Consider the following 26429-nt stretch of genomic DNA (forward strand, 5'->3'; position numbering starts at 1 on the left):
TGTATCACTTTTGATTAAGCCTGTTATAAGACATGGCTCCTATCAGAGGCTCCAGTAGAAAAAAGGGGTACAGGGGCAAAGCCCCCGTGCACCCCAGGGCCTGGGAGGCACTGCCTGAAAAGTGAGGGGGTCCATGGGGGCCGCCGGAAAAAAAGGGAGGGACCCGTGGGGGGGGGCGTGCCAACACGGCGGCACGTGACCCTCGTTGCCCCCCCATACTGGTGCCTCTGGCTCCTATGTTTCATCAAGGAGTATCAGATGTGAAACAGCATGAAGGTGTTAAAGAAGCCAACTCAGAGTTCCTCCTACACAAGCATTCAGGTCTTGAACAGTCCAGGCAAACAGTGCACGTTTCAACAAAGCTTAAACTTGTTCTTCATAATAACTTCAAAACAATGCTAGCAGCCTATTTAATTTTAAAAATAGCAAAAAATATCCACCTCAGTTTCTATTTCGTATAAGGAGTCTTGAAGTTTAAATCTCCTTAGTGTGATAGATATGCTTGCTTTGATCTGCTTAGCTCTTGAAAGTCCTCAAGGCTCAGGGCTGCTGGCCCCATGCTGCCCGGGGTCCCTTTGGACAGCTCTGTCCGCCATTAGGGAATTTTTTCCCAAGAACCCCCTGTAACATTTCGTGAACCCCAGTTTGGGAACCACTGGTCTAGAACTACATCTGGGTGTTGTGGTTAAGTCTTGTTTTTTCTTCTAGAGACATTTAATAAGGTAGTACTAAATACTAAGGTAGCTTATGCTAAAGCAAAAGCAGACAGAGGTCAGAGGGGGCTGGTGTAGGGGAATTCTAAATCACGAAAACCCCAGCAACCAGCTAGGGTGGAATTACTTGCTCCTCTCACTGTTGCTAGACACAGCCTACTTCCTGTTTGGTCATCTCCCACACCAAGTCCAATTGATGAAGCAAAACCAAAAGTCGTGGTCTTTTTTTTTTTTTTAATCAGTGGGAATCACTGCATTATTTAAATGGAGAAGATAAATCTGGGCACAGCTATAATAATGAACAACTTTGCTGCAGTTGTGTGTTGCTAGCCTTTCTAAAATCTTTTTGTCTCTGGGATCATGTTTGAAATGTTATGGTGGTTTGGTTTTGTTGGGTTAAGGATCAGGCTTCTTGATATTCAGTTGTGGAATTTGTTTCCAGCGTTCCAAGCAGAGAGGGAGTCTTTTAATTGATCAGAGAAAATAAAAGTATGGAACAAAGCATTTTCTCTCCCTAGGAATAGATATAAACACATTAGAGAAAACAGTTAAATATTTACATTTACTGTGTGTATTGGAGTTCCAGTTATAAAATACATATTTACCTTTGTGAATTTTTTAACGTTTTGACAGGTGTGAACGTAGAATCTAGTTTTCAGTTTGGATGGACTCCCCTGATGTATGCTGCTAGTGTTGCTAATGTGGAATTAGTTCGTATCCTACTGGACAGAGGTGCTAATGCAAGCTTTGATAAGGGTAAGATACTTGTGAATCAAATTAGAAGTTACAGTTGTTTCTGACTAGTACACTTTATCCTACTTATGTCATCTCTTAAATATTCAGGAAAAAAGAAAGGGTCACAGTCAAGTAGACTAGGTCCTAAACTTGGCTTCATAATCTGGAGAGTGTAATCAAGATTGTAGAAAATTTTTAAAATAGTCTACCACACCATCACTCACAAAATTTTGTGTTTAATTTTGTTTAAACAAATCTTAATGTATTGTGTTCCCCTCAACTAATTCTACAGTAAACACAAGTTAAATTATATTGCTAGAACTGTGCTGACCTCAGTTACTGCTTTTTTGCTTATACCCTGTAAGAAATGGAGGGGTGGGGAAAAATATTTTGCTGAAATTACAGGACACTGTTGTGTAATATACATATTTAATAAATGAATTAAATTATTTAATTATGGCAATATCCAGAGCCACCTATTAGGATTGGGCCCTTGTTGTGTTAAATGCTTTACAAATATTTTGAAGACAGGGTCTCCTCCCCAAAGAGCTCTGTAGTTTAACTTCTAGTAGAAATGCTCTCCTCTCCCTTCTAAAGATAATGATCCTACAATTTATATCAATCAATTTCTCCCACTTTCCATCTGGCCGCATAGGTCAGAATGTCTCCTCTCAGTTGCTTGCAAGTCCCACAGGAGTAGTGATCATCTGTAAATAAATGTGCATTCATTGTTTTCACTTTTCTAAAAATGCAGGAAAGTATTCCAGTAACATTAAGGTTGTCAAATTTTAACTCCATGAAAGGGGAACAGTTTTTATACATCTTGTCAGTTTCAAAGAGAGAGCTCAATGTACAGTAATTTCAAATACTACATTTGTCTGTGAGTTCCTCTGTCAACTTTTGTGGTTTCGTAATCACATTTTTGTACTTTAATGTGTTTTTTCCCCCTTCTCTCTTGCTATATAGAAGACTGACCCAAGTGAAGGGATACCGACTTGATTATACAGGGGAAGCTGTCTATACACACAGCACTGTCAAGTGTACAAAGTAATCTATTTAAAAAAATAGAGAGGATATAATATCTTTTTTATAGTAATTATAGCTATTTCTTGCAGTGAAAGCAGATAGTTTGACAGAAGTGTGACATTTAAGATGATGGTTTCTCTTCAACATTGCAATGTTTTTCAATATAGCTCTGCTGTGTAAATTTGGGCCTTGCCACATACTACAAAGGGCCTTAATTACAGACCTGCACTTTATCAAAGTTGGTTAGTGCTTCCTTCGGTGCCTTTTAGAAAGCAGCAGCAGAGGGAATGGGGAAAGAAAAATAGAGCAGAAAAGATGGATCAGTGGAGAGCAACAGTTAAAGAAAAACTGCTCAAAAAGTCTCACTCTGTATTACCGTTATTGACTAAATAGAAATATTGTATAAAAATTGTACAGTACAGGTAACTGTCTAAACATCTAAAAATTGAATAATTAGTGGTACGTAATATAAGGTTTCTAAATTAATTTTGGAGACAAATTAATTTTGAGTAATCTGAAATTTAGATGATCACGGTTTACATAATCTGGATATATAGATAGTTATCGATATACAAAATTTTCCCAAGTATATAGAAAAAATTGATAACTATTGTATACTCAGTGCTGGTCCTTTCTAAGAAACAGGCTCTAATCTGTTTTTAAGTGGCTTTGTTTACTAGTCAATATGAAATCTTACAAAACAGCACATTTTCTTACCTTGATGGAAGTCAGATTTAAGACATTTCTACATCGTAGACGACAGCAACGTGTTGCACACTTAAATATTTTTTTTTCTTGGCAGTAATGTATTTCAGCTATTATATCGTTGAAGAAAGTTTTCAAAAGTATCCTCTGTGTGCTTTCTATCTTGTTTTAAACTGAACTTCCTCTTTTAGGTAATTGAACTCAGATGAATTTCAGTGAACTGCAGTAGAATGTCACTTGAATTGGAGTTAGTGGGCAGATAATGGCAATCACATGCACTAACAGATGGTTGTGAGTGTTTGTTTTTTGTAAAGAGGGTAATATATGGTCCGGGCTTTAAAAGGAAATAATTATAAAATGCAATTTGGAAAAGCTGCTCTAGCAATCATGTAGTTACATCATTTCAGTAAATAAACTAGTGTTATCCTGACCACAGGAATTTGTTTTTTTAAAAAAGCTTATTTTTACACTATAGAATACAATAGCTTAATGAATTTTACCAAAAATTCTGCTTAACTTGGTATATGTTTTGATTAAAACAGATTTTTTTCTGTTGGCCAGATCCTGCTTTGTGCCAACTTCTCTGTGCCATTCTGGTAGTGCAAAGAGGACTTAAGTTTACATGGAGCAATTTCCATATGACACCAAGTGGCATAACTGTCTCTACACCACTAACTACTGCATTTCTGTGGGTGTAAGGGATGTGGTTGGGCATGGCAGGAACTTACTCATACTGTAGGGCAGTGGTCTCCAAAGTGGGGTGCACGCACCCACCCCAGGGGGTGCGCAAGATGATCCCTTGGGGGGCGTGGGAGGAGGAGTGCCGCCGAGGGGGGGGGAAGGGTGGCCGGAGGAGGGAGGGAACGAGCGAGCGGGGAAGCTGTCCCCACCCCAGGCATGCAGGGCCACCCCGGAACGCAGGGGCTTTAGGGGCTGCAGGGCCCTGGCCTGCAGCTCTGAAGCTCCTTTTGGAATGCGGCACTGAGTCCTCCAGCCCGTGGAGGAGCAAGGGCAGCCGCACAGCCAGCGGCCAGAGAGAAGCGGCGATTTCCCCTTCAAAGTGCCGCATCTCTCCAGCCGGCTTTGAAGGGGAAAGCGCCACTTCTCTCTGGCCGCTGGCTGTGCAGCTGCCCCTGCTCCTCCACGGGCCGGAAGACTCAGGGCCGCATTCCAAAAGGGGCGTAGAGCTGCAGGCCAGGGCCCCAGGGTCCCGGGGCCCCTAAAGCCCCTGCATTCTGGGTGGCCCTGCGGGGGGAGGCAGCTCCTATGGGGGCTGTGCCGCGCTATGCAGAGCCACCTACACACCCCCTGTACCAAACAGGAGCTGCCCCAGGTAAGTGCTCTGCACCTCCTGCCTGCCCCAGCCCTGAGCCTCGTCCCGCACCCCCACCCTGAGCATCCTCCCGCACCCTAGCTCCCTCCCAGACCCTACACCCCCAGCCCTGAGCCCCCTCCCTAACCCAGACCTTCGAATCGCTGTATCACAAAGTGTTAAACCAAGATTTTCAGAAATAATGAAGCATATTCAATCACATTGCTCTCACTAAAAATATTAACAATTTTTTTTGTGAGAGCAAAAAGGTTTTTTGTACCGTTAATAAATAAAATACAATACACAATTTTAAAAATATTGTTTGTTTTATCTTTATCTCATCCTTTTTTAATTTCTATTTTTTGTATGTTTTATAATGTATATAATATATAAGTACAGTAATACATGTATATAATTTATACATAAATAAATATACATATATTGAGGGTGCATGCTCAAAATTTTTTTACTGATAGGGGTGCGCGATCAAAAAAGTTTGGAGACCACTGCTTTAGGGCATCATCTAGCCGCTAACTAATGGGGGTTAGGAAGAAACGTCTTCTGTTGCAAGATTATTCCATAGTTTTCCACTTTAGAGTTTTTATATCTTCTGAAGTATCTGCCAGTGGCCACCATTAGGGACAGGGTATTGGACTTAGATGGACTACTAGTCTGATCCAGTATAGCAGTTCCTATATTTCTGGTTATGCCATTTTGTACTGCTCTAAAGAGTTTCTCTTTCCTTGGTATTAAGTCGATAATTATTTGTAAAGGTGCAATAATGTTTTCTTCTCCTTTAATACTTTTATTTGTTGCCTAGACAAACTACTTGTTTTAGATCAGTAGTGTCAAAACGAGATCTACATGATATGTTTATATGGCTTATAGTGTTGGTAAAAAAAAAAAAGTATCTTTTGCAAAAAATGTGGAAAAATAACTTTCATTCTCTTTGAAACCATCATGAACTTTGTTTTTTGATGAAATCTCATTTCACTGAGGAAAAACGCTTTCACTTTTTTGGCTCTCTCCTTTGCTCTCTTACTGGCAAAAGTCTTTTCCTCACCAAAAAGAGACACAATTTTGAAACTCTTAATCAAAAAGGAAACATTTTGCCCCAAAATAAAAATTTTCATTTTGGCCAAAAGGCTATGGGAAGGAGACACCAAAATCTTTGTGATTGAAAAATATGTCAACCAGCTGTACTTGCCTGTCTGGCACATTCAGATTCTTCAGACCCTAAAATACTAACGTCTTTTGTATACAAAAGCCAAAAATGGCATGATGATTGAACCTGGTGATATTCTAAACAAAAAGAGCTCTTAGCCATGCTTGTAGATGTTTCCATTGCTAAATACTGACTCAGCAGACATTTTAGGCGTCAAAGTGACGTTTGGGATTATTATGTGTGGGCGGTTTGTGTTGATTTGTGTGTGTGTGTGTGTGGGGGGGAGGTTGTAGTGGTAGATTTGTATGGGTGGCAGTTGGGCCCAAGTAATCCAACATCTGTGCAGTCTTGTTCATAGAACCAATGAAATTGCTGCATGCAAATTAGCTGTAGAGTAAGGGAGGTGATTTGTTTCGTTATCTCTGATCTTACAGTGGCCTAAGACACTTGGCATGGCATAGATACATGCATTACTGTAGCTGTACACTGCACAGGTGTAATTTGTAAAGTCAAAATGGCTGAGAACTTAAAAATTGAATGGTAACAGACCATGAAACCCAGGGATGGTAGAATCTGGTGATACTTTGAGAGCTATTTTTGTTCAATCATCCATCACTTCATGCTGACTCGGCAGATATTTTAGGCGATTGACACGAAGAGTGACTTTCTTGGAATCTTATCATATAGATTGTAGCCCTAGTGGTTGCAAAGGTAACCATCCAATGCTGAACTGAATATAAATCTTTTTGAGCTTGTAGAAAGTTCAAAAAGAACTTCCACAACTTCTATTCATTAATTGGTTGTTAAGTAGAAAGGCCAATGATGGTAATAAATGTTAAAATTTGCTCTTATTGCTGATCTTAGTAGCATTACAGTGGTGCCCAAGGGGTGTGTATGTGGGAATACGGATATGCATAGGGAAGAAGGAAGCTAGATATCAGACAGAAGAGAATGGGGAAGAGAAGCAAATGGCAGAGATCCTGAAGTAAGCATATTTTCCATGACTAAAGCTCATAGATGTAATGGTAATATAAACAATAATTTTCCCACTGAGTAATGCTGAATGTGACTGACAAGTACTGAATACATTTATTATATCTAAGTTTAATTACTGTATAAAGGTCTTATTTTACCTTTCATCTTAGTGCAAACCTGTCATTGATGTCAGTGGGGAGTGGTGTGTGAATTGAGGGTATTATGCATGATATCTCTAGACTACGTGTAGACTACCCTTAGTACGAAATCATATTTACCCATTGTCTCACTTTTGCTTTTATAAGTTTTTTACATGAAAAATGCAGAACTCTGAAAATTATTTCTGGCATTATGCTAAAGGAGTGAAACCCACATCTTCCCCATCATGGTTTGTCTTTAGTAAGTTGAGATGCTTTCTTATATTTAGGGCCCTACCAAATTCACGGTCCGTTTTGGTCAATTTCACGGTCATAAGATTTTAAAAATAATAAATGTCATGATTTCAGCTATTTAAATCTGAAATTGCACAGTGTTGTAATTGTAGAGGTCCTGACCCAAAAAGGAGTTGTGGGGGGATTGCGGTACTGCTACCCTTACTTCTGCGCTGCTGCTGGCGGCGGCGCTGCCTTCAGAGCTGGGCAGCTGGAGAGCGGTGGTAGCTGGCATAGTAGAAGTATGGATGGCATAGTATGGTATTGCCACTGTTACTTCTGTGTTGCTGCAGAGCTGGGCCCTCAGTCAACAGCCACCACGCTCCAGCCACCCAGCCCCCCTAAAATAACCTTGTGATTCCCCCATCAACTCCCTTTTGGGTCAGGATCTCCAGTTTGAGAAATGTGGTCTCTCCCATGAAATCTGTATAATATAGGGTAAAAGCACATAAAAGACCGGATTTCATGGTCCATGGTACATTTTTTCATGGCCATGAATTTGGTAGGGCCCTACTTATATTCTTCACAAGTCAGTCCCTTGCCCCTACCCCTAATAATAATTTTGCAATCTTCTGAAATCTTTCAGTTATTCTATCTTTCAGGTAATGAGGTACCTAGAACTGAACGTAGTATTCCATGTGTAGTGGCACCTAAAACTGATGTGTTCTTTGATCGGACATGATAGCTGTGTTTGAGTCACAAAAGCGCTTTGGCCTTTTTTGCAGTCACATTGCACTGACACGTACCTAATTTTATACCGACCATCACTCCAAGCTCTCTTTCAGCAGTATTGCTCTTCAGGTTTCTCCTTCTTTTTGAATATTTGTATTTCAGAATGTTTTTTCCAGATTTATTAACTAAATTTAGAATCAGCATGTTAATAAAATTCAGTTTTTAGCTTTTGAATGATAAATAAATACCCAAAACTAATCTGTCCAATACACCTGTAAATACCAAACCCCCACCCCCCAATTGATAGGTTTATCATTGCCCTTTGTTTAAGTCCTTCTGCCATCTTTCAGTCAATGTGTCAGTGTTGGTATCCGATTTATATACGTTTTGGATAAGATTTTGTCAGCCACTGTATCACATGCTTTACTAAAATCAATATATTAATCAACTGCATTATCTTTCTGCTCATGGAAGTTGAAAAATGACTTGTTGGAAACTTCATTTTGTGTAGTTACTTTGTTTCAAAATGCATTCTTTGTTTCAAAATTCTGTGCTTTCTATAGCAGTGGTTCTCAACCTTTTCAGACTCCCTTTTCAGGAGTCAGATTTCTCTTGGGTACCCCTCAAGTTTCACCTCACTTAAAAACTACTTACTTACAAAATCAGATATAAAAATACAAAAATGTCACAGCACATATTACTGAAAAAACGCTTACTTTCTCATTTTGTCTGTATGAAATTTTTGTTTGTACTGACTTCACTAGTGCTTTTTATGTAGCCTGTTGTAAAACTAGGCAAGTATCTAGATGAGTTGATGTAACACCTGGAAGACCTCTGTACCCCCAGGAATACACATACCCATGGTTGAGAACCACTGTTCTGTAGAAGACAATTGTTACTTTCCTTATCCTTAAATTCACCTATATGTCCTAAAAGTGTTCAGTTCTTTGAAAATAAGACCACTTAATATGCCTGATTATTTTTTAAGCTTGGTCCTGGATTTTTCCTACTCTTCAATTACTATCTCATTGTCTTCCTCAGTGGCTTCTCCTTCCTCTTCTTGGGTGATTTCATCTGTCTTAATGGCTTCATTTACCTTCACTGAGTGGAATATTCCCAAATCTTTCTGTCGTTTCCAAAGACCAAATACTTGATTTTATCAAACTTGAGAATCTGTCTGAACTATTGTAAAGATGTAATAATGTTAAAAACCCTCTGCTTCAGATTGTTACACGGAGTACACTATTTGTTGACATCACAATCCTCCAATTGTAATTTTCAATTCAGATCAGTATACTGTATTGATGGCTGCATGTACTGCACGTGCTTCAGAGGAGCAGATTTTGAAGACCGTGGAACTACTTCTGTCAAGGAATGCCAATCCCAGTATTGTTTGCCGGTAAAATATTTAATTTGTTAGTCTTAAACTGTTAATGGAGATATCATTAAAGACCACATGTGTAAAACTCAAGGAGCAGGCATGGGGAAGGATCAGGTTCTGGGAACCTCCTTGCCCTAATAGGAGCAGTCTTGAAGTGAGGAAACTATTAGACTCTTTCTCCATCTCACCTGAATGATTTTCTTCTACGATTTGGGGAGGCAACAAAAGAAGTAGTGAGAGGTATGGGCCATCTCTGCCATTCCTTACACCAGTGATTCTCAAAGCCAGGCCGCCGCTTGTGCAGGGAAAGCCCCTGGTGATCTGAGCTGGTTTGTTTACCTGCTGCGTTGGCAGGTTTGGCTGATCGCGGCTCCTACTGGCCGCGGTTCGCCGCTCCAGGCCAATGGGGGCTGTGGGAAGGGCAGCCAGGATGTCCCTCGGCCCGCGCCGCTTCCTGCAGCTCCCATTGGCCTGGAGTGGTGAACCGCGGCCTGTGGGAGCCATGATCGGCCGAACCTGCTGACGCGGCAGGTAAACAAACTGGGCCGGACCGCTAGGGGCTTTCCCTGCACAAGCGGCGGCCCAACTTTGAGAAGCACTGCCTTTCACCATTACTTGAGACATTATAGTATTTTTTTTTTCTTGGTGTCTCAGTGATGTGATATTGCTGAAAATAGAGACACAAGGTGGGTGACGTAATATCTTTTATTGGAGCAACTTCTGTTGGTTAAGGAGACAAGCTTTCCAGCTACACAGAGCTGACCCAAAGAAGAGCTCCAATAAAAGATATTACCTCACCCTCCTTGTCTCGCGAATATCCCGTGACCAACATGGCTATAACAACATTGCTGATAATGTTGCTATTTCTCTGTTGTCTGACATATGCTGTTACTCTATTTCTATGCGTTATTGTTCACTTGGGTTGTTGTGGGCAATAGACATGCTGGCTTTGTCATGCAACAATATTGACCAGAGTGAGTCATGAAAAAAATCTCATCAGTTAATTGAGTGTATGCAACTATTTAAATTCTTTTACATGGTAATATAAATTGAGGATAAAGAAAATTACAAATTTGTTATACTATGGGTTTTGCATTCATATCATGTTTAATAATAAAATTAACTGAAAAAGTAACCTATTGCTGGCCCTTCTCTATCTTACGTTGTGTAAGGATGAGACAGTAAATGAAAAGTGAGTTCAAATTAATTTCCCCTCTCTGTTTTCAAGCTTTGTACGCCTGGGGATTTATTCTAATTCTCTATATTAGTCTTTCTCATAGGCATCTGCATTTTGTAAAGAAAAACTACATTTTTTTATAATAACACGGACAACAACATCCTTTTAAAGTTGTAATGTCAAGCACTCATGTTAGGAAATGCCAGAATTAAGGTTGCAATTTGGCCCCTTTGTAGGTATGTATGTATTATGATACATTATTGCATGATCATATCATATTTTTTCCATTGGACCCCATCCTCATTCGGTGCACAAGATGGATCTGCTCTCAGCATGAATCAAGGTTTTGTAGTGGAAGAGTCTGTGTCTATAAGGCCTTTGCCTCATTTGTTGTAGAAGTTGGAAGGTATGTAGTGAATGAGGCAGGAAGAGGACAGTTTCAAGATTAAGGGTAGATGAATGCTGCCTTGAAGAATTGGATTCTATCCTTGCCTCTACCACAGAGTTCCTATGTGATGCCAGACCAAACTTTTCACAGGTAGTCACTAATTTATGTGTTCTTTGAGTAGTGTCCCTATGGATGCTCCATTCTAGGTGCACATGCATCCCATGTGTCTCACATTGAAGATTTTAGGTAGCAGTGCCAGTTCAGCCATGCATTCACCACATGCAGCCTTGTGTTCTGCAGTGTAGCTATATAGAGCTAGGCAGGCAAACCACCCTCTCTGTTCCTTCTCAACCGCCTCAGCAGTGTCCAAATAGAGCTAACCTCAACTATATTTTTCTCTTATCTACTAGTTAGTGTTAACTTATGCGCACGCACACACATACATATATATAGTTTTTAGTGTAAGGACCATTGTCCTTTCATGTGTCTTTTTTTCTCCCCTCAGGGGAACTTAAACACTGGGAGGGTACACGTGGTTTTAAGTGCTGCCTTTCATGCCAGAGACGATCCTGGTGAATAACAGGCACTCCCAGTGTATCCATTGCCTTGGGGAGTCATATGTTGCCCAAAAGTGTAATTTCTTCCTGGCATTAAAATCTAGAGTCAGAAAGAACTGGGAACTTAAGCTTTGTCTTGCTTGGACCGGCTTCTGACTCTTGCCAGGGGACCCCCCTTACAACAGTCTCTGAGCAAGTTAATTGCCTCAACCTCCTCAGTGCAGCACTCCCCTAGAGCATTGAAGAGTAAATTTCTGGAATCCTCTCAAAAGGACTCTAGGAAGTGGGCTTCAAGCCCTTGAAATAGAGAATCTACCTCAAAGAGGCAGTCTTTGGCACCTACCCCCTCCTACCACTGGCATCTACCGGTCTCCAGCTTGGTACCCACAAGGCTGTAGGTTCCTCAGGTACCATGAGCACCAGAAAGTCCAAGGACTCTAAGGGTTCCAGCTCTGGAAGATCGGTACCATCTGGAGATCAGAGTGGTAGGGAGAAGAAAACCAGTTATTCTAAACCAGTATCGAAAGAGTCTACCAGGCCCCTCATTTGGCACTGCAAAAGACCAGACCAACACCTACTGATCACTTATTGGAGCACACAAAACCTTCGGTACCATCAGTTGCCTCTCCCTCAGTTACTTCTGCCCAGGCAGCCTCCTCAATATCAATCAGTAATGCAAGAGTTTCGATTCTCTCAGGATCTGGCAGTAGCAAAGACACCTGAATCTCCTTTATTCAATATCATCTTCTCAGTACTGAGGATTTCTTGATCTCTGGACATTGCCCCAGTTTCAAGGGAGTCTCCGCCTATCTCAACAAGTGCCCCACCCATACCAAGTGATGATGACGAGGAAGTTCTTTGAGTGCTTGCTCATGTCCGTTCCACAATAGGTGCGTAAGTGCCACGGGCATCATTGCCGGAGATTTTTCCCTCAGTGGTATCTATCAGGCTAACTCTAGCGACCTCTGGTGCCACGTGCTCATGTGCTGGTATAAGGGGCACCACTGGCCACACACCCTCTCAGTTCCTCCTTATTGCCTGTGACAGTTGCTGGAACAACCTCTCTTGCTTCTTCTCAGTGGTTTTTGGAGTCTATCTCAAACTAGCAAGCCGTACTGGGGAGATACAACTAAGTCTGTGGGACTCCTTAGCCAAGTTCAAAGACGCTCTGCCTCAGGACTCAAGGTAGGAATTCTCGGCCCACTTGGATGAGGGTCAGAATATGGCCAGGACCTCACTCCAGGCGGCACTGGATGCACCCGACGCAGCAGCCAGGACGATAGCCTGTGCTGTCACCATGAGGCAAAGCTCTTGGCTTCAGTCCTCAAGACTTATTCAACAACCTATTCTAGCCAGCAAGCTAAAGAAATATGGGCTGGATGAATGGACTATAAGGTGGATAGAAAGCTGGCTAGATCATCAGGCTCAACAGGTAGTGATCAATGGCTCCATGTCTAGTTGGCAGCTGGTATTAAGCGGAGTGCCCCAAGGGTCAGTCCTGGGGCCAGTTTTGTTCAATATCTTCATTAATGATCTGGAGGATGGCGTGGATTGCACCCTCAGCAAGTTTGCAGATGACCTTAACTGGGAGGAGTGGTAGATACGCTGGAAGGTAGGGATAGGATACAGAGGGACCTAGACAAATTAGAGGATTGGGCCAAAAGAAGTCTGATGAGGTTCAACAAGGACAAGTGCAGAGTTCTGCACTTAGGACGGAAGAATCCCATGCTCTGCTACAGACTAGGGACCGAGTGGCTAGGCAGCAGTTCTGCAGAAAAGGACCTAAAGGTTACAGTGGACGAGAAGCTGGATATGAGTCAACAGTGTGCCCTTGTTGCCAAGAAGGCTAATGACATTTTGGGTTGTATAAGTAGGAGCATTGCCAGCAGATCGAGGGACATGATCATTCCCCTCTTTTCGGCATTGGTGAGGCCTCATCTGGAGTACTGTGTCCAGTTTTGGGTACCACAGGACAAGAAAGATGTGGAAAAATTGGGAAGAGTCCAGTGAAGGGCATCAAAAATGATTAGGGGACTGGAGCCCATGACTTAAGAGGAAAGGCTGAGGGAACTGGGATTATTTAGTCTGCAATAGAGAAGAATGAGGGGGGGATTTGATCGTTGCTTTCAACTACCTGAAAGGGGGTTCCAAAGAGGATGGATCTAGACTGTTCTCAGTGATGACAGAACCCAAAGAGTAATGGTCTCAAGTTGCAATGGGGGAAGTTTAGGTTGGATATTAGGAAAAACTTCTTCACTAGGAGGGTGGTGAAGCACTGGAATGGGTTACTTAGGGAGGTAGTGGAATCTCCTTCCTTGGAGGTTTTTAAGGTCAGGCTTGACAAAGCCCTGGCTGGGATGATTTAGTTGGGGATTGGTCCTGCTTTGAGCAGGCGGTTGTACTAGATGACCTCCTGAGGTCCCTTCCAACCCTGATATTCTATGATTCTATGACTTCCTCATGAGGTTCAGCAGGTTATTCAGGACCTCCCTTTTGAAAGCTCCTCATTATTCTCAGAACAGACAGACACAAGACTTCATGGCCTGAAGGACTCAAGGGCCCTGGGTCACTATGCTCTGTCGGCTTAGAGGAAGCACTTCAGGTCCCAACAGCTATCACACTTCTCAGCTCCAGGTCTGAGACAGAAACCCTATAAAAGGAAAAGGAGAGGTTACAAGCCATGTCAACTGCTTTCTTCCACCTCAACCTCCCAGCTGTGATCACACAGGTACTCCGGTGGGCCCAGGCAGGCCTTTTGAAGGTACACCCGAGGCACTATACCAGTTCCCACCTCAGATCCGGCCTCCCTTTTATTTTTGGACCGTCTGGCCCACTTCAGCCCAGTGTGGTCCTGCATAATATCGGACCGCTGGGTGCCAAATACAGTGACAGTCGGCTATACCTTTCAGTTTTCGTCCACCCCTCTTGCCCACCCCTCATCCACGTCCCTCTTCAGGGACCCTTCTCACCAGCAACTCCTCACCCAGAAGGTGCAGTGCATCCTACGGATGGGTGCCATAGCGAAGGTTCCGTAAGACTTGAGAGGGAATTGGTTTTACTCCCAATATTTCTTAATCTCGAAGGCCAAGAGGGGCCTTTGGCCCATTCTGGAACTTCATGTTCTCAACGGAGATCTCAAGAAACTGAGGTTCCGCATGGTCTCTCTGGCCTCCATCATTCCCTCACTGGATCCAGTGGACTGGTACACCTCCCTCAACTTAAAAGACGTCTTTCACATTTCTCTCTTCCATGGCCACAGAAGATTTCTCAGGTGTATTGTAAACAAAACCCACTACCAATTCACTGCTCTTCTCTTCGGCCTGTCTGTCTTCGGCCTGGTTTTTCACAAAGTGCATGGTGGTGGTAGTGGCCTTCCTCAGATGGCAAGGAGGGTGGAGCTTGGCTGCTGGTGGGTGGGAGCACCTACTAATTTTTCCCTGTGGGTGCTCCAGCCCATAGTCGGCGCCTATGCCTTAATGACTGGTTGATCAATTATCCAAAAGAGACCCATAAGAGACTCAGTGTGTGAATTCATTGATTCATTTACTCTCTCTCTCCTCACGCACACAGACATTCTGTAGATGCCCATTAGTAGCAACATATTGGTGCCCTTTGCAATGTTGCTCCTAAGCGGCTGGTGCTGTTCTGGGAGTGTCGTCTAACCAAAGACAGCCTGCTTTTTCTGATACTGTAAAATAGTACACCAAAGGCAGTGCACCCATTGCTGCCCAATATCTCTTCCCTTGCAGAGCCAGGGGCAAAAGCCGTGACCTCACCCCTTCCCCATCCCAATCAAGCCAAAGCTCCATGTCCCCTCCTCTTACCATAAGCAAGGTGCCTCTGGCTTCTGCCCCCCAGGGGCACTGGTGTGGGCGGATGGCTGAGGTTCCTTGGTGTTAACCCTCACTGGTGGCAGGTGCAGCACATTCCCCTTGGCCCTGGGACTGCCACCATGTCAGCACAGCCTGCAGGGCCAGGTTCTCCTGCAGCAGGTGGGAGAGCACCCCCTCCAGCTGGGGAGAGATGAGAGGACAGAGAAGGAGACAGAACCTATTACCCCAGTCAGACCAAGAGTTTAGCCCCAGAGAACCCTGGGGCAGATGGGTGAGGGGGATGATAGCAATACCAGTTTGGTCTAAGGTGGAGGACATTGATGACAGATGGCTCATGGAGAGGTGGAGGGGGTTAGGTAGGCTGTGGCATATGAAGTGTGTTTTGGAAGGGGTGGGGCAGCTATGTTGCAGGATGGAGGAACCCCAAGGTTTGGGGAATGGGGCAGGGGAATCTTGGGTTTGGCAGGGGAGCCCCCCAGTCAGCAAAATGGCTGAGCGAGCCCAGCTGCCAGGGAAAGACTGAGGATGCTCCCACTGGCAGCTTTCATGCTCCACCTTGGTGAGGGATGGATGTGTGGGGAGGGCACCATGCACAGCCTGCAATAGGAGTGGGGGGTGGCTCCTAGCATGGATAGTGGAGGGGAGAAGGGGACTGGTCAGTGTCCTGGGAAGGGGGTCCCCGACCCCCAATGCAAAACAGCACACCCACACCCTGCCACCTGCTGCCAAGATGGAGGACAGCTCAGTGCATGGGGGGGTGTCCCTGGTATCCCTTACTGCAAAATAACACACACCCCACCTGCCTGCAAGCCAGATGCCGAGGAAGGGAGGAGGAAACCTTCCAGTTGTGCCTCTGCTGCTCCGCCCCCTCTCGCCCCCCCACCAAATCCCTCTCTTCGAGACCCTCCCTCCTACACATGCTTTCCTTGCAGGCTCTGTCAGGCAGGGCAAGTGGACAGGGCTGTGTGTCCTGGAGCTATGCCGAAGGGCCAAAGTTGACAGGGGAGTGGAAAGATGCAGTCTGGGGGAGCCACACCCCTACATGTTCCCCCCAATCTCCACCCCTGGTTGTGACATCACAACATCACTCTTATGCTGCGGCTGTGTTGCTATTACTGAGTGGACAATTTATGGTGCGGAAAGTGTTCTCGGGAAATGTTGCTCATAAGTGGCAGTTGCTTTTAAAAGGTGTTGCTGAAAACAAGCATCTACTGTGTGTCTGCCTGTCTATATCTCATTCAGCAGAATGACTGGCCGAGTATTCTACAATTGGTTAATAACATAGTAAAAGGGTCCTGATTGGTTAATAACTTAGATTGGTTAATAATTAAACCACACAGTATTTTAATATCATGCTGCAGGAGATACATTAAAGACCCATCTGCGTGTCACTGCTTTAGGTTAATGTTTGATGGCAGTTGAATAGGAGTTTTAAAAGGTAGTAGTACTCTTCCACGCTTTGCCCACAAACTAAGCTCTGCTTACTTTTAGATGCCATTCACAGAGGATTGTGCTGATGTGCAAAATATGATCACTGGGCACCTTTGGCTTGGCTCCACCTAAGTAGGGTTTGGATGCTCTGCTGGGCTTTGTTAATCTCATAGTGCCACCCACTTGTGCGAAAATGAGATGTCACCCTCAGCAGATTATATAAAAGACCTTCATAATAAAATCCTCCTTTTTCTTATATGCCTTGATCAGCAGTGAAATAACTAAATGCCAGTATTAACTATCTTTGGGCATCTGAGCTAACACCTAAGTGAGATGAACAGAGACAGTTTATGCCTCTCTCAAAACTACTGTTTTGGCCTCTCCAAATTCAGGCAGACATCTCTTCATTGGCTACATTTGGCTTATACTTTTGCCTTTTTTTTGAGACTTTAAAAAAAAAAATCTTAGACTCTGGAGTACAAGATGGCAGGTCAGGAGCAGGTATGCCTTCCCTCCCCTCCTTTTTCCCCTTAACTTGAGCCCTTAGTCTTGATGATCTGATCATGCAAGGCCATGGAAATCTAAAGAAGCTAGACTTCACAAATGTTTTGGAGCTAAAAGCAATTCTCATCTTGTTAAAGCCTCTTCTCCCTATGTAAGCTGTATTAAAAAAAAGCATGATCCAGGTTTCAATGGAGAATGCTATTGCACTATTATATCAATTGACCACAAAATGTATCAGGAAGCATTCCAGCTCTGGAAATAGCATGGTCTTCATACAACTCATCTTTGCTATTTGTCTTTCTTGTGGATGATGAACTATGATAAGTGTCCAATATAAATGTTCCCAGGAAGGGTTCTTTCACTCAAAGGAATCATCTCAATCTCTGAGCTGAATAAATATCAAATGTCACTAATTCTGCTCCAGGAAGGGAAGGTTTTTATTCCCCAAATGATGCCTTTTTATTGCAGTGGAGCAAGAGTCTCAAGGCTTTCTCTCTAATAAAAAGGGGTACAAAATGCACACTGTATTTCAGTTCAGTGTTGCCTTTTAGATTGGAATAAGTGGTTGCCACATACTGATATGCACTGGGTATTCATTATTAGCCTTATCGGGTTTTCTGATCAAGGAATGCACTTTGGAAATTGTCGTGAAACTAATTTTAATATGCTAGTTACTTTCTAGCTTGACCTGAAAGGCAGTATATAAGCTCCTTCTATTAATGACTTGTTTGTGATACTATCCAACCTCACCTTTGTTATTTGCACGGCAAGACTGCATATTTTAAAAGCCAGTTCTTAGATACTGAATTATAAAGCATATCAATACTTAGAAGTAGTGCTGGATGGACAAAAATATCCGTCTGGAGTATCTCGTTTGGTGTTGTGTATAGGTGCTATTCATTAAAAAATATATTCCTAGGTGCTCTGCCCCTCCAAAAAAAGCAAAGCAAAACAAAACTCTTCAATTAACCTAAAGTTAAGCTTGTATCTGTAAGTTTTTCAAAAAGGAAGAAAGGCCTTGACACATAGTAGATGTTTTTTTTAAAAACAAACATTGAAAACTTGCAAAAACAACGAGGAGTCCTTGTGGCACCTTAGAGACTAATAAATTTATTTAGACATAAGCTTTTGTGGGCTAAAAATTCCAATTTAAATTTACACTTAATCCAAAAGCAAACATTAGAAAGTGTGGAAATGCATAGTCCAAGTCTCTCAAACCATCTTAACATTGCCTTCATTCCATCTTAACCTTCCACCTTGTGCATCTGTTGCACTGTGCATGTAAAATGGAAAGACATTTTGATGGCGTTTTTGGAGGGTTTAAGATGACATCTGAGGTTTATTAAATTCACTTTCTTGTCATAGTTGGCCTTTGGAATCAAGGAATATAGCTTTAATTGTGTACATGTATCTAATATGCTGTCACGCTTCCCCATGACTCGTAGACTATCTACTGTTGGTGTAGTCCCAGTTGTGATAACAATATCTTCTGTATCTTTCAGTACAATACAATTGTTACATTTGAAACTCCATTTACTTTCAAGAATTACCTTGAACACTGTCACTTCTTGTGTAGAAATAGAAACCTTGTCACCTCTTCTTCAGTCTCCAGTACCACTCCAGATTTTTGGATAATGTTCCAGGCTGCAGATAGGCAGTCCTGACATCTTTTCTGCCATCAGCTGTTCTCTCTCCCCAAAATAGCGCCAAGTATGAACTATGATCTTGAAAGATCTCCACCATGGGTGCAACCCAGTGCAGGACCATTTATGGAATGACTGCATTTGAAGAGCTCTAGAGCCACCTGAACAGTAGTCATTCTCTAGTAGCAACTCCCTGCTTCTGTTTGGTGTTTCTTACTGGATCCTGACACAGTGGTGCCCTCAAGCAGCTCCTGCAGGGATCAGAGGAACAACTGTGGATCATGTGGCCACCACTCCAATCCTGCCTTTACCAATTTTCAGTGGCTCATCTCATCAGTGCAGGAGTGCAGGAAGCTAAATGAGAGGGCACCAAAATGCCCTGCGGAGCCAACACATTGAAATCCTTGCAGAATTCCTTCCCTTCCTCTCTCAAACACTGGCCTCCTAGGAGGAGAGACTCACTGGTTCCGGAAAGCGGAAAGATGGATCACAATCACAGGATTACTTGTTGGTTTGGCCAAGATATGTCATGGTTGTATACAGCTTTAATTTGTCTTTTTCTTCTCTTATAAAAGATAGATTTCTTAAAATAAAAATGTTTTGATTGACTGGTTACTTGTGTGTGTTATGGTAAAATGGGTCTTATGAAAGGATTTGAACAAGAATACAAAATAGAATGTGTAGTAATATGGTAAACCAAGTCTGGGGAGTACGTTCTGCAAGTTTGGGGGAAAAGTTGAGACAGATAAACATACGGATAGCAAAATATCTGACAAGCAACTCTTCCCTGATGGAAATTATGCCTTTAGCGGAATCAGAAATTCCATATGTCCTCTCATGGACTCAAATCCAAAAGTTTTAATGGAGATCCTGTGAGTACATACTTCCACCTCAAGACTTTCCAGGAGAAGAATCTTTCCAGTTGGAGAAGCTTTAAGATACCCACTGGGCAGAAAGATGATAATTTATTTGCTCCTTGTTAGATTATGGCTGTCCAAAAGCCAAAGTCATTTATTTTTGGCCAGGAAATATTATTGGTTCAGAGACTTGTATTTAACTATACCCATCTCAAGTCTTGCAACTGGCTGTTTCAAAAGATGGGTACCAGAAAGTTTTTATTTAAAGTTTTCAGTTCTTATGGCAAGTGTCTGAAATTATTTTCCTTGGAAAAGTGACTATAAAAATGGAACTACTTAAATTTCTTCAATGAAACAGAAGTTCATGTAGGTATAATACTTAGATTGTCCAAGTATTGTTAGTAGTGCTGTCGATTAATCGCAGTTAACTCACGCGATTAACTAAAAAAGATTAATCTCACTGTTAAACAATAGAATACTAATTGAAATTTATTAAATATTTTGGATGTTTTTCTACATTTTAAAATATATTGATTTCTGTTACAGCATTGAATACAAAATGTACAGTGCTCACTTTATATTTTATTACAAATATTTGCACTGTAAAAATGATAAACAAGAAATAGTATTTTTCAATTCACCTCATACAAGTACTGTAGTGCAATCACTTTATCATGAAAGTGTAACTTACAAATGTAGATTTTTTTTGTTATATAACTGCACTCAAAAACAAAACACTGTAAAACCTTAGAGCCTACAAGTCCACTCAGTCCTACTTCTTGTTCAGCCAATCGCTAAGACAAACAAGTTTGTTTACATTTACAGGAGATACTGCTGCCTGCTTTTTATTTACAGTGTCACCTGAAAGTGAGAACAGGCGTTCGCATGGCACTTTTGTAGCTGGCGTTGCAAGGCATTTACGTGCCAGATATGCTAAACATTTGTATGCCCCTTCATGCTTCGGCCACCATTCCAGAGGACATGATTCCATGCTGATGACACTCGTTTAAAAAAAATGCGTTAATTAAATTTTTGACTGAACTCCTTGGGGGGAGAATTATATGTCTCTGTAGTGAGGCGGCCTGGCTCCCGACGGCACCTGAGAGAGAGGAGCCTGAACAGGCACCCAAGTGGGCGGAGCCACCGCCACCTGTTCCCGCCCCCCGGAAGTCAAGGGGCGGGACAGGAAGTATAAAAGCCAGGCCCCAGCACTCAGTTGGGGCCCAGCGGCCGGAGAGGACAGACGTGCCGGTGCGAGCTCCGGCTAGACCGAGCCTCCCCAGAGCCAGGTACCCGGACGCCGGCGGACCGAGCCTTCCCAGAGCCAGGTACCCCGACGCGGATGGACCGAGCCTCCCCAGAGCCAGATACCCGGGCGCTGACCGACCGGACCTCCCCAGAGCCAGGTACCCCGAAGTGGATTGGCCGAGCCTTCCCCGAGCAAGGTACCCCGAGGGGGGGCCCGAGCGCCCCCCTGACCCGAGACCGGAGGAGCAGCCTGACCCAGACCACCCTCTGCGAGCTGAGGAACCCATGGTGTGGGACCCCGCTGCTGAGCCCAGCGATGAGCAGGTACCAATGGAGGGGGAGATGGAAAGTAGCCCGGGGGTAGCTGACCCCAGTCTGGCTACAACAGAGGACGAGCAAATGTCGGTGTGTTGCGGTCAGGACTCCACCGACACAGCGGCAGACTGACTGCCGCTCTTAGGGCCCCGGGCTGGGACACATTGGAGTGGGTGGGCCTGTGTCCCCCCTGCCACCCCACTTACGGGTGGCAGCCTCCAGCGCTCAGGCCTCATACCTGAACTATTGTTTGTTGCCCCGCCCTGACTAAGGGCTTGGGGCGTCCTGAGTTTGCTAGTGCTCAGCTCCTGATACACAGACCTGAGCCCCCCCCGGAACTATTGTTTGTTGCCCCGCCCTGACTAAGGGCTTGGGCTTCCTGAGTTGTTAGTGCTCAGCGCCTGATCCACGGACCTGAGTCCCCTGAACTATTGTTTGTTGCCCCGCCCTGACTAAGGGCTTGGGCCTACTGACTCTGTTAGTGCTCAGCCTGCAGGAAGGTTCTGAGCCCCTTGGACTATTGTCTGCTGCCCCGCCCTGATTGAGGGCCAGGCCTTAGCTACTGATGTTGTTAGCTCTCAGCCTGCAGGAAGGTTCTGAGCCCCCTTGGACCCTTGTGTGTTGCCCGCCCTGAGCTAGCGTGTGGGCTTGACTGACTTTGTAATTCCCAGCTCCGGCGGTGAGAACCGGAGCCCGGACCAGGGTTGCTGCCTAGCCCTGACGGAGGGCGGTAGCCCACTGCAGAGGCCGTATACCTTTTGGCTTAGCCCCTGCCGGAGGGGCGGAACCCCGAGACTCTCAAAACCCGAGACCTGATTCGGACCGTGTAGTGAGGCGGCCTGGCTCCCGACGGCCCCTGAGAGGGCACGACCCCTGCACCGGACTATTACAGTCTCCTGTTCTCTTTTACCTGCATTCTGCCATATATTTCATGTTAGAGCAGCCTCGGATGATGACCCAGCACATGTTCATTTTAAGAACACTTTCATAGCAGATTTGACAAAGTGCAAATAAGGTACCAATGTGAGATTTCTAAGGATAGCTACAGCACTCGACCTAAGGTTTAAGAATCTGAAGTTCTGTCCAAAATCTGAGAGGGATGAGGAGTGGAGCATGCTTTCAGAAGTCTTAAAAGAGCAACACTCCAATGCAGAAACTACAGAACCCGAACCACCAAAAAAGAAAATCAACCTTCTGCTTGTGGCATCTGACTCAGATGATGAAAATGAACGTGCGTTGGTCCGCTCTGCTTTGGATCATTATCGACCAAAACATTGACACACGTCATCAGCATGGATACACGTCCTTGGGAATGGTGGTTGAAGCAAGAAGGGACATATGAATCTTTAATGTATCTGGCATGTAAATATCTTGCGACACCGACTACAACAGTGCCATGCGAACACCTGTTGTCACTTTCAGGTGATGTAAACAAAAGCAGGCAGCATTATCTCCTGCAAATTGTAACCAAACTGATTTGTCTGAGCAATTGGCTGAAGTAGTACTGAGTGGACTTGTAGGCTCTAAAGTTTGACATTGTTTTATTTTTGAATGCAGTCATTTTTTGTACATAATTCAACATTTGTAAGTGCAACTTTCATGATAAAGAGATTGCACTACAGTACTTGTACTAGGTGAATTTAAAAATACTGTTTTGTTTTTTACAGTGCAGATATTTGTAATCAAAAATAAATATAAAGTGAGCACTGTACACTTTGTATTCTGTGTTGTAATTGATATCAATATATTTGAAAATGTTGAAAACATCCAAAATATGTATATAAATGGTATTCTATTACTGTTTAACAACACAATTAATTGCAATTAATTTTTTAATTGCTTGACAGCCCTAATTGTTAGGTTCCTTTTTTTGTACCTGAACCTGCTTTTAATAAAAAAGATGCTTCTTAATCAACTAATCTGCTTTCCATGTGTATTCAGAATCATAACTGTTAATTTTACTGACTAAAATAAGTTTTACTAATGTTTGGTTTTGTCAGCACTGGAGAACCAGTACAATTCTAGAAGAGTGAACAAAATTATGTTCATTCTTGTGCATGATCAACTGAGTTGTTGAGATATCTCTGCCTGCAGAATCTTCTTGTTGACATGTGAGCCAGAAAGAAACTCTGTTTTATCTTCAGGTCCATATTGAGTTTACAAGTCTAACTGTTTAAAAACTTATTTTTAAACTGAACTGTTTTCATCTGAATCAGAGATGACAAACACTGAACTCCATGAATCACTTATTACCAAGTCGCACTCTGAATAGAACCACACTTCAAACATCTCCCAACTCTACTTCAAAGGGTTACTTTTTAACCTGACCTTGGTATATGATTATGGGAGGAAGATGAGAGAACCTTTTTGGATAGCAATGTTTTGGTGTTCCATATTGGTTGAAGACTGGGGAGGAAGAGTCTCTTTAGGTGTCTAAAAAAAGAAGAACAGGAGTACTTGTGGCACCTTAGAGACTAACAAATTTATTAGAGCATAAGCTTTCGTGGACTACAGCCCACTTCTTCGGATGCGGATACAGACTAACACGGCTGTTACTCTGAAACTTGTCTTTAGGTGTCTAAGATGTCTTTAGGTAAATTGACTGCTTGTACATGATAGAAGCTGAGTGAAGTGAGATGTAATGAAGAGATCAGAAACCTAGTTGCAGGAAAGAACTAGAGTGATGAAATACCAATTAATATCAAATGAAGAAGAGAAGAAATAATAAAGGGAAGAGGAAGGACTACTGAAAAATCTAAAACAGAGAATAAAACCCTTGACGGAAGATGAAAGGAGGAATTCTGTAAAGAAACAAAATAATCCAGTAAAAACCCCAGTATTTAAAATAGAAGAACTAATCTGAGAGACCTGAAAAGAGAGACCCAAATAGGAGATAAGAAAAAAATGTTAAGGAAAAGATTGAGAAGGAAGAACAAACTGCTGTAGTTTTATGTAGAAATTCTTGACAAAATGTGGCTCTGAAAATTTTAGGTATGTGGCAAATATTATCGAGACAAATTTATCTAGCATTTTCTTGTATCTGATGGTTTTAAATCTCAAAGAAAAAATGCATTTTCAGTTTTTGCTGTGCATGTATAACTCATTCTTTAGTTATCCTTTTTGTGAGATTGCAAAAATTTTTTTCCTTTTGCTAGCATTTTCCTGAACAAGGTATTGTTTCTTTAATCATATACTGAATTCATTAATATAATATTGAACCATGAGTCAGTGTGTTGAAGAGACTTGTTTTTGTTAATAACTCTCACTTGAGGATGCCAGCTTAAGTATAGAGAACCTAATGGTTACACAGAAGTGAGTTAGATATGAGCCACATGACATCCAAAATGCACACGTTTACCCTGATAATGTCCATCAGTATCTATTTGAAAAAGGAACAAAATACCAACCAATTCACGTGGTTTAACATCCAAAATCTCCTAGAATTTTAAAGTAAGTTCTTTGGGGTAGGGACCCTCTTTGTTCTGTGTTTGTATAGTGCCTAGAACACCAGGGTCTTGGCCCATGACTGAGGTTCCTGCTTGCTACTGCTGTACAAATAATTTATAATTATAATAAAGTTAATTGTGACATTTGAAAATATAAAACTCTAGGGCAAATACTAAATTAAAATAGCCAGCGGTGTAACTTAAGTCATTATGTATTTTATCTTCTTGAAGGTTGAGGTCCTAATACTTGAGTGCAGCCTATAGTTGTGTACATAAATTTGAATGTGTACCTATATGCACCCACAAAGTGAGTTTGACATCGAACTAACCAGTATCTAGGCACAAATGTATGCAGATTTAGAAACAATTTTGAGAATGTCTAAAAATGTTCTGGTTTGAAAGTTTGTTCTTAAATGTGATGTTTCTTTGGGGGAGTGCAGTGATGAGGCGGTGGTAGGGAGAAGCTTTCATTTAAAAGTTGCTCAATTCGCCAGGTGTTTTTTCAGGTTGCTTGGTTAATGTGCACATTTTGAAGAAATTGCATAACACTCTGATTTTAGCAGGAAATATTTATTGCTCCTGATAAGATAGCAGCAAGTCTGCACTACCATATAATAATTTCCGAGGCCTTGACATTATCATTGTGTGATCGTTAACTTAGTCAAATGGCAAATAGCACACAGTTCAGTAAAGGTAAATAGCCTGGGAAAAGTGTTACATTTTTTAATCTGGTCATAAATTTAACCATAAATAGCACTGTAGCAGAGAGGTACAGCAATTAAAGTTTAATATTGTATTTCACTAAAGATCTTTGATCTACTGAAGTCAGCTGATTTTTACATTATATTTAAATAATGACCATTTTAGGATTCCTTATTATAGAGGTATGAACCTAGGACAAAGTGACAAACATTTTATTTAGATAATTTCTGCAGCACCTCTTGGGCGCATCAGTGCAATACAAATAAAGATTAAATACTAAAAATTGGACGGAAAATACATCCACTCAAATACCATACACAAGTAGTGTCCCCAAGCCCAAAATAATTTTGAACTAGGAAAAAAAACCCAAAAGCAGTGTGGAAATATATAAACAAAAAAGAGGGAGCCCAAGAAGATCAGTCAGGCAAATGGGATGTGGAGAGGGTCTTTAAATGTAGCTAGTGAGATTGGCTTTGCTGGCTTCCACTGTGAAACAGTTTTGCACTTTGAGAATGAATATTCAAGGGACCTGTCTCATACTGACTGAACCATGACCTGCTCCCATTTATCATAATTTCTGGGCAGGGTGATAAGAGTGGATGGCCTGATTTTTTTTACAGGAGGTAGTTTTCTCCAGCTCCCATTGAAGTCAAGGAATGGAAATGGTGGATAGTGGTGATATTAGAGGGAAAATAGATAAATCTAATTTTAAATAAAATTAATTAAAATCACTTAAAATTGCACCTTATAGTGAAAAACAAACAATAGAAAGCATGTACCTGGTCTCTTCCCATTCTTACCAAAAAAGCCAAGATTATTGTTTTTTAACATAATATGTGCTGAATGCCTTGGGGTAGAACCCAGTTAGCTGTGATCATGGCAGTATACAAAAATAAATGAATAGTTGTACCAAAACCTATTCAGACACAATTTAAACAGCATTCTGGCACTCATAAAATATTGCTTGTTCTATTTGAAAACTAATAACTTGCTAGTCAATAATATGGTGAAATGTATGTGGCAACATTATATGTAAGTTATGAATTCCTCCTTTATGATAGCACAGGTTCAAACCCACACAGCCCTGACTAGGCAAAAATTGTTAAACAGTTCTAAACAAAAAATGTGTTTTCCTCAATTTACATATAAGTAGTAAACAGTCCTTGAGACAGCAAGAGGGGGAAATGGCAAGAGACAAGGCAAATCTGCGTTT

At 42.3% G+C, this 26429-nt stretch overlaps 1 protein-coding gene across 1 annotated transcript in view; it reads left to right on the forward strand.

Annotated features, from left to right (window-relative positions):
• ASZ1 (ankyrin repeat, SAM and basic leucine zipper domain containing 1) overlaps positions 1-26429 on the forward strand; it is a 104238-nt gene that overhangs the window by 13924 nt on the left and 63885 nt on the right. The window contains exons 3-4 of the mRNA XM_054016184.1: positions 1347-1469; positions 9022-9133. Of these exons, the coding sequence (XP_053872159.1) occupies positions 1347-1469; positions 9022-9133 (235 nt within the window). The remainder of the gene's footprint in view (positions 1-1346; positions 1470-9021; positions 9134-26429) is intronic.

Source organism: Malaclemys terrapin, chromosome 1, assembly GCF_027887155.1.
Source record: "Malaclemys terrapin pileata isolate rMalTer1 chromosome 1, rMalTer1.hap1, whole genome shotgun sequence".
Lineage (NCBI taxonomy): Eukaryota > Metazoa > Chordata > Testudines > Emydidae > Malaclemys > Malaclemys terrapin.